Source organism: Urocitellus parryii, chromosome 4 (genome assembly GCF_045843805.1).
Source record: "Urocitellus parryii isolate mUroPar1 chromosome 4, mUroPar1.hap1, whole genome shotgun sequence".
NCBI classification, from domain to species: Eukaryota; Metazoa; Chordata; class Mammalia; order Rodentia; family Sciuridae; genus Urocitellus; species Urocitellus parryii.
The window spans coordinates 199,315,182-199,324,395 of NC_135534.1; the positions used below are offsets into that span (position 1 = coordinate 199,315,182).

At 40.6% G+C, this 9,214-nt stretch overlaps 1 protein-coding gene across 1 annotated transcript; it reads left to right on the forward strand.

Moving 5' to 3' along the window:
- Positions 1-864: 864 nt before the first annotated feature.
- LOC144254348 (olfactory receptor 1J1-like) lies at positions 865-1,797 on the forward strand. Its single transcript, XM_077797362.1, has one exon. The coding sequence runs from the start codon at positions 865-867 to the stop codon at positions 1,795-1,797; it is 933 nt and encodes a 310-aa protein (XP_077653488.1).
- Positions 1,798-9,214: the final 7,417 nt, after the last annotated feature.

Consider the following 9,214-nt stretch of genomic DNA (forward strand, 5'->3'; position numbering starts at 1 on the left):
AAGTTCCTAACACAACATAGTGACATCATATATGTGAGTGTTGACAGAAAATCAAGCAGGTAACTTGGGATAAATTTGAAACCTTGAAGCAATTCATAACAGGGTCCAGGTTCAGGATCTGGGCCTCTGCAGATTCTCAGGGTGTGAAATTTTCTAGGATTTAAACCTTTTTTCCCCTAGGCCCATAACTGTCTGGACAGATGACCTCATCACTTTTCTATTGAGTTCCTGCAGTTTGATATCAGAATTATCTGTTGGACTCATACTGCCAGGGCAGCTGGCTGGCCCTGGTGCATGTTTCAGTGTGTGGGGCTCTGATCTAAGCTTACTACAGTATCAACTTGTTTATTTCCTCCAGAACCCCATGACCAGGTAATAATAGTATTATCATGTTAGGGAAGAGGGGCGTAGGTCCACACTGAGACAGCTGCCAAGGCCACTCAGGTGAGGGACTGCTGAGTTAGAGATCCATCTCAAGGCTCCAGGTCATGAAGTCATCCGTCTTGCTCAGTTGTCTATAAAATGCTTATAATGTGTGGGCTACAAGAGGGAAGAGACTTAGGGAATCTAATTTTATGTGAGATTCCCAGTTCCAAAAATAGTGTGTGGGATGTGGTTGAGTAAATGAATAAATTTACACTGTCTCCCTTGAAGGAAACCTTGTTTGCATTGAAAATCTGATGACCTGTTTCCAGAATGAAGCAGACTGGAGAGTCAGACAGCAAAGTGTGAAGTTTTTCTGAATTTTAATACAGTCCCCAGAGAAAACAGCATGTGGCTATGATGCACATCTGGTGAGGAAAACCACCACATCTCATCTCTCACACTTCCTACTCATTTGTCCCCAAGAAGGAGAAGAGCGCCATGAACCAAAGCAGTGTGTCCCAGTTCCTTCTCCTGGGGCTCCCCATCCAGCCACAGCAGCAAGGCATGTACTATGCCCTGTTCCTGGGCATGTACCTGACCACGGTGCTGGGGAACCTGCTCATCATCCTGCTCATCAGGCTGGACTCTCGCCTGCACACCCCCATGTACTTCTTCCTCAGCCACTTGGCCTTTTCTGATGTCTCTTTATCATCTGTCACTGTCCCTAAGATGCTCAGGAACATGCAGACTCAGCACTTATCCATCCCCTATGAAGGATGCATTTCTCAGATGTATTTTTTCTTACTTTTTGTATGTGTTGACAATTTTCTTCTTGCAGTGATGGCCTATGACAGGTATGTGGCCATTTGCCACCCCCTCCACTACGCCATCATCATGAGGAAGGAGCCGTGTGTCTTACTGGCGGCTGGGTCCTGGTTCTTCTCTTGTGTACATGCCCTCTTGCATACCCTCCTCCTGAGCCACCTGTCCTTCTGTGCTGACAACACCATCCCCCACTACTTCTGTGAACTCACTGAACTCCTGAAGCTGACCTGCTCAGATGACTCCCTCAATGAGCTAGTTATCCTCGCTGAGGGGGGAGTGTTAACGCTCCTGCCTTTGAGTGCTATTTTGGGCTCTTATGTCTGCATTGGGGCCACTGTCCTAAGGGTCCCCTCCACTAAGAAGATCTGCAAAGTTCTGTCCACCTGTGGCTCTCACCTCTTCTTGGTGTTTTTGTACTATGGGACCCTTGCAATTATTTATTTCTTTCCTTCCTCAAACAATTCCCAAGTCAAGGATGTCATTGCTTCAGTTATGTATACAGTGGTGACACCAATGTTGAATCCTTTTGTCTACAGCCTGAGGAATAAAGACATGAAATTGGCTCTGAGGATGCTTTACAGAAAAGTGGTTACAGTTACCAAGTGATGTTTACCCACTCATGTTCTTAATTCTTCTAGAGATGCTTCTTGAGATAATTATCTAAAAATTTGTGCAGGTGGCTGTAGTAGATTGCAAAAGTGGTCACAGTACTTTGCATCCCTTCCTTTCAATTGTGGAATTTATTTCCTCACCCCTTGAATCTGAGCAGATCTAGTGATTTAATTTGACTATAGCTTTGTAGTAATGATATAATATAGTAACGATGTTATTATATTTCCAAGCTGAGGCAGTGTGTGTTCCTGCTGCTCTTGGAACCAGAGACCACCAGGTAAGCCAGCGTATGCTAGGCTGCACAGAGATGAGAGGCCACTTGGAGAACAAAGGTGCCCCTGCTAACAGCCAGCTTCCAGGTGACCTGGTCAGTGTCTGTGGGGGCATGAATGAGTTCCTGTTGAGATCAGCTGAACCTAGGCAAGACCAGATGCACCTTTCAGCTGAGCCCAGCCCAGGCCAAATCTCCAGCTTGTAGGATCATCTCACCAACAACTAGTTAAAGCACCAAGTCTGGGGATTATTAAGCAGCAAAAGCTAACTGATACAACTACTGGTCTTACCACTAGTTTGATCCAAACTTCTCTTTATTTCAATGGTCCATTTCCTGTCTTGGTCCCCTGCTTGGATTTGACAATTCCATGTTTCTTTCCCACCTTCTAGGACTTCCTGTCTGTCAAACATACAGGTTCACAGACACACCATGATGCTCCTCAAAATCTTAGCTTTAGGAAATCTATCTTCCATGTCATTCTCCTGTAACCCTCAGTTTTTTCATGTGACATAACTATTAATATAAAAATTATTTACAAATAAAGAATGGGCATTAGCTCAGCCTCTCCCAGACAGATGCTCAAAGTCAAACAGCCACTGCAAGAGGAACAAGCGAGACTTTGAGTGACCTGAGTTCATGGAACTCCTGTTTCCATCTTTAGATTTCATGGTTTATGATATTATGAATGTCTGAATGTATAGCTGGGAGACTAAGAGAAAGCCGGGAGATGGTAAAGAAATTTAACTTTTAACCATGATCTTAAATTTTATTACCTAATCCTAAATTACAGGAAACATTATTCTCTTGTATTATATTGGTTTCAAACTAGAAATTATGTTCAATATCAAGACTAAACACAAAGAAAGCAATGGAGAAAAGCCCTGCTGTTTCCACATTGCTACTTATGCCCCCCCTCCCGACCCCTTTGCAGAGACTCTGATAAATCACCTGCTTTGAGAATTGCTGATTTAGAGGATGGAGGGTGAGAACATTCCATGCCATGCTGAATGGAGTATTGTTGGCAGTCACTCCATTATTCTCATAACCTCCTTGTATGTTTGCAGATTTCCCCTAAGTAGAAAGGGGGCTGTAAGTAAATTGTGCAGTGATATTTGGTAAGGGAATGGACCTTATAGCATACTAACAAACAAGTGTCTTTCCTGGAAGTCTTGTTCAGTGTTTGCAGACATGGGATTATTCACATTTTCTAAGAACACTGATAACAATGCTCATATTATAAGGTCGGTATAAAACTCGAGTGAGAGAGAAATTCAGATTAACCTTCACTTTTTTGTCAAGTGTAAGAGTTATAGTTGTAAACATGCTGTCTCATCAATCTGAAGAGTTACGATGACTTGGGCTGGGGATGTGGCTCAAATGGTAACGCGCTCGCCTGGCATGCATGGGGCGCTGGGTTCAATCCTCAGCACCACATAAAAATAAAATAAAGATGTTGTGTCCACCGAAAATTAAAAAACAAAAAATATTTAAAAATTCTCTCTCTCTCTAAAAAAAGATGACTTGTTACAATGTAAACATATGTGAACCTCCTACTTCCAAAAAGATATTACATCAGAAATATACGTTTATTCTATAGAAAGAGAAATAATTTTAGTTCTAAGATTAGAGAACATTCAGTAATATTGCATTTTATCTAAGTTTTATGTTCTTTCTCAGGGTACTGATACCAAGATGAAAGTTAAAAATTCTCCAAAGTGATACTTGGTTTAATTGGAATAAAATTTCCATAAGATTAGCACTTAAGTGAAAGAATGGAAAGGGGCAATATGAAGGATTATTTCTTTATCTGAATGATGGCTACGTAGGTGTGTTTCCTCTGGGATCGTTCATCAGATTGTGCCTTTACTGAATGCTTAGCTCTATGCATGCTGTATTTCCAGTCACAAATATTTATTCTTAATAAAACAACATTTTAATCTACTTTTACATTACCCACAAGCTACTCTTATGGTTCCTCTCAGAAGGAAATGGGTATCCTAAATTTTGTGTAAATATTTCAATATTTTCTGTTTTTAAGTCCTTTGGGTATAGACCGAGGAGAGGAATAGCTGGGTCAAACGTTTGTCCATTCCCAGTTTTCCAAGAAATCTCCATACTGCTTTCCATATTGGCTGCACTAATTTGAAGTTCCACCAGCAGTGTATGAGTGTACCTTTTTCCAACATCCTCACCAACACTTGTTGTTGTTTGTCTTCATAATAGCTGCCTTGGGGTGAGTTGATATCTTAGAGTGGTTTTGATTTGCATTTCTCTAATTGCTAGAGATGATGGACATTTTTTTCATATATTTGTTGACTGATTGTCTATCCTCTTCTGAGAAGTGTCTGTCCAGGTCCTTGGCCCATTTACTGATTGGATTATTTGTTTGTTTGGTTTTTTTTGGTGCTTAGCTTTTTGAGTTCTTTATATACCCTAGAGATTAGTGCTCTATCTGATGTGTGAGGGGTAAAAGTTTTCTCCTAAGATGTAGGATCTCTATTCACCTCACAGATTGTTTCTTTTTTAAATTTATTTTTATTTTTTAAATATATATATGTTAGCAGAATGCATTACAAATCTTATTACACATACAGAGCACAATTTTTCATATCTCTAGTTGTATACACAGTATATTCACACCAATTCGTGTCTTTATACCTGTACTTTGGATAATAATGATCATCACATTCGAGCATCATTAATAACCCCATTCCCCTTTCCTTTCCCTCCAACCCCGCTGCCCTATCTAGAGTTCGTCTATTCCTCCCATGCTCCCCCTCCCTACCCCACTATGAATCAACATGCTTATATCAAAGAAAACATTCAGCATTTGGTTTCTTGGGATTGGGTAACTTCACTTAGCATTATCTTCTCCAACACCATCCATTTACCTGCAAATGCCATAATTTTATTCTCTTTTATTGCTGAGTAATATTCCATTGTGTATATATGCCACATTTTTTACCTATTCATCTACTGAAGGGTAAGATTTTTCCCAACCTTTCACCTTCAGCCTGTGTATATCTTTTTCTATCGGATGAGTCTCATGGAGGCAGCATATTGTTGGGTCTTGCTTTTTTAACTCAATCTGCTAGCATATGTCTTTTGATTGGTGAGTTTAATCCATTAACATTCAGGGTTATTATTGAGACATAGTTTGTATTCTCAGCCATATTTAATTATTTTTGTTATTTAACTTGATTTTCTTCTTTGATTAGGTTTTCCTTTTGGGTACCACCTCCCTCTGCTGATTTTCATCATTGTTTTTTGTTTCCTCTTCATGGAATATTTTTCCAAGGATGTTTTGTAGTGCTGGTTTTCTAGCTATAAATTCTTTAATTTTTGTTTATCATGGAAGGTTTTAATTTCATCTTCAAATCTAAAGCTTAATTTTTCTGGATACAATTTTCTTGGTTGGTACTTATTTTCTTTCAGAGCTTGACATACGTTGTTCCAGGATCTTCTAGCTTTCAGGGTCTGTGTTGAAAAATCTGCCATTATCCTAGTTGGTTTTCCCCTATATGTAATCTGATTCCTTTCTCTTCTGCTTTTAAAATTCTTTTATTAATCTGCATGTTGGGCATTTTTATTATAATGTGACTTGGTGTGGATCTGTTGTGATTTTGTACATTCGGCATCCTGTAGGCTTCTTGAATTTGGATTTCCATTTTTCATGTTTGGAAAGTTTTCTGATATTATTTCATTGAATACATTGTTCATTCCTTTGGTTTGGACCTTTATGCTTTCCTCTATCTCAATAACTCTTAAATTTGGTATTTTTATGCTATCCGTATTTCTTGAATGTTCTGCTCATGGTTTCTTACCATTATCACTGTGTGGTCTATGTTCTTTTCAAGTTCATATATTTTGTCTTCATTGTCTGAGGTCCTGTCTTCCAAGTAGTCTACTCTGTTGGTGATGCTTTCATTTGAGCTTTTAATTTGGTTTATTGTTTCTTTCATTTCAAAGATTTCTGTTTTTTTTTCCAGTATCTCTATCTCCCTGTTGGGGTGATCTTTTGCTTCCTGTATTTGTTTATGTAGCTCCTTGTTAAAGTGATCTTTCATTGCCTATAATTGCTCTCTTATATCTTCCTTGAGTTCACAGAACATTTTAACCAGGTACATCCTGAACTCTTTCTCTGTCATTTCTTCTGCTGTGGCTGGCAATGATTCTAAGGATGTGGTGTCTTCATTTGTTGGGGGCATTTCCTTCCCTTGTCTTTTCATGTTGCTTGAGTGTCTTCCTTTCCAGCTCTGTGGGTCTGGGGTGTTATTGTTTTTACCCTATAGATTTGTAGTGCTCTTGTAGGGTTCCAAGACCTCTCCTTTGTGGGGAAGGGCAATGTTAACAGATCTCAATACCAATAATATACCACCTATGAACAATTTGTTGGTATTAAGACGTTTATAGTTTAGTCTCAATATATAGAAATATTGGATTCAATTGTTATCTAAAATATAATCAGTAGTTTTGTAAAAGGGTTTATATTTTCTGACAGTGGACAAAGAACTGGTGGTGAGGTGTAGGAAGATATGCTGAGGAGGTAGGATGTGAGGATATGGAGTTAATATATCTTAGGAAGTGTAAAGGAGAAATCTAGTGAAGAGGGTTAGTAGCAAGAGAATAGACTGGAAGTAACTTAGGGTAGGCAAGTACGTGGGATGACAGTAGAGTACAGAAAACAAACACACATATGTATTTAGAAAAATACAGATGTTAAAACAGTAAAACTTGGAGGGGGAAAGAAAAATGAAAGAAGAAAAAGGAAAAGAAAAGAAAAAAGGGCATATACAACAACTCTATATTATATTATTCAGATGACTCAGTCCTCAAAATCCAATTTCATGCAGTGTTCTTGGGTTCACATATGTTGGGGTGTGAGGGCTTGAGGATGAAGGAGTAGAAGAGAAAAAAAAAAACCTGGGTGGAAGAAGCCAAGGTTGTAGCTAGCTTTAGAGATCCGTATCTTTCCTGCTTCTCTTCTCATCCAATAGGTGGTGCATCTGTTTTAAGCTGGGGTCTCTGCCCTCAGGATGGTGGAGGTAACCACGGTGGGAAGACTGGTCCTGGTGTAGGGCATCTGGAAGCAGGAATGGCACCTGCCAATCCCTGTAGGAAGACTGCAGGTCACAGGTATCTTTTGGGGACGGCTTGTATGACTTGAGCGCCCGACACTATCTCCCTCTCTTGCCTGGAGATTTCCCAGTTCCTGGTTTCTCTGTTAGGCTCCAAACTTTAGCCCACCTCCCTCTCCCTTAGCAATTCCTAATTGAGGAATCTCTCACACTGGAGCTCCCTTGGGCGGTGCCCTGGTCGCACTGGGCACCTGTGCTGGGCAGCTACTTTGTTGGGTTACTGCCACTGGGGAGAGGCAGAGGTTGCAAACCTGGTACCTGGCTGCTGGGGATCTGATCTGGGAGCTGCCCCACCTAATATGGTGAGAATATCGAGCCAAGATGGCGGCAATCTGCTTTCAGTGTGGGGTGTCTGGTGGGGTGGGGGAACCTGGGTGATGGCATTGTGCTGTGGGTAGGTAGTAGCTGAGTGACCTTCATGGGGTGGAGTGAAGTCTTGGAGATCTGCAGATGTATTAATAGGTGATTCTGCTATGGCATTGGTGAGCCCTGGGTGGCTAGTCCTTCAGATTTTCAGTATTGAGAGCCAGGAATCCTACTGGAACTGCTGAAGCCCGGAGCCCTGCACAGGGTCATGGCCTGGGTACAGTATTCTCGATTGGCACTCATTTTCTTTTAGTGACCTCTCTATTCTGCCATCTTCTCAGAGGTCTCATATTGCTATGTTAGTTGAGAAATCATGAGGAGTAATTTTTTTTTTAATCTCCATGAAAGCATGGAAAAGAGGAGGTGACCATGAAGTTCTGGTTTGAGAAGGAAGGATTGCTGACCTTTGACTTCTAGGAAACACGCAGGTCCACTGGAGCATTATCATCAAGGCAGCAGGTAGTCAACCATGACCCATAGGACCCAGAACCACTCCAAAGGCTTAAATATCTTACATGATTACTTCACTCAAATAGCAGTTCCATGTGCAGGTTGATTTCTAACTTGAACTGAACCAACCAATAGCATAAGTCTTCATATATCTTCACCTTTAATAATGAGCACAAGGTGTTCGTTATCTACCAATCATGGAAGAAATGGTAGAGTAGACCTATTTTATGGTTTGGATATGAGGTGTCCCTCAAAAGCTCATATGTGAGATAATGAAAGATGGTTTTGAGGAGAAATGACTGGGTTATGAGAGCCTTAACCCAACCAGTGAATTAATCCCCTGATGGAATTAACAGAGTGGTAAGTAAAGGCAGGCAGGGTATCGCTTGAGGAGATTGGTTTTGGGGGTTTACCTTTGAGGGTATATATTTTGTGTCCAGCAAGTGAAATCTCTCTCTCTCTCTCTCTCTCTCTCTCTCTCTCTCTCCTTTCTGATCGTCATGTGAGCTGCTCCCTCCACCACACTCTTCTGCCATGGTGTTCAGCCCCACCTGATGCCCCAAGGAGCAGAACCAGCTGTTCATGGTATGAGACTTCTAGAACTGTGAGCCCACAAATAAACTTTCCTCCTCCACAACTGTCCTTGTCAGGACTAAAAGACCTGACAGTGAAAAAGCTGACTAAAAGGTATATTCAATGGAATTGAAATCATTTTTGTAAAGGGTTGAGTGAAATCGTACATTAAGGAGCTATTTTATGGTTTTGTGAGTAACTTACATAGCAAAATGCTGACAGCTCAGCCTTTGGGCTGGGATTTATAGAAACTGCATTGCATTTCCTGGGCCCAGGAATGATGATCGTTATAAGTTTCTGATTCTTTTATTCAGGGAATGACAGGATTAGAGTGTTTCTAGTGTTCTTGATTTAGCATGGGGTCAGAAGTAGAAACTTTGATATCAGACTCAGCTACAGCCTGGTTTATTATGGATTCTCAGTCACATTTTTCTAATGTAAAGAGAAGGCAAGAAGCTTTGTGGATCACCAGGTTCTTAATGGTTATTATTATTATTCCTCCAAGGGTGAACTCTTTCATGTTGCTTCAACAAGTAGTTCTTCCCCCAAGGGAGCCAAAGGCAATGAAGTAATTATATCCTATTCATGTTTAGTTGACCTGGGGATAGTG

Coding starts and splice junctions, on each gene's coding strand:
- LOC144254348 (XM_077797362.1), top strand. CDS start 865: ATGAACCAAAGCAGTGTGTCCCAGTTCCTTCTCCTGGGGCTCCCCATC.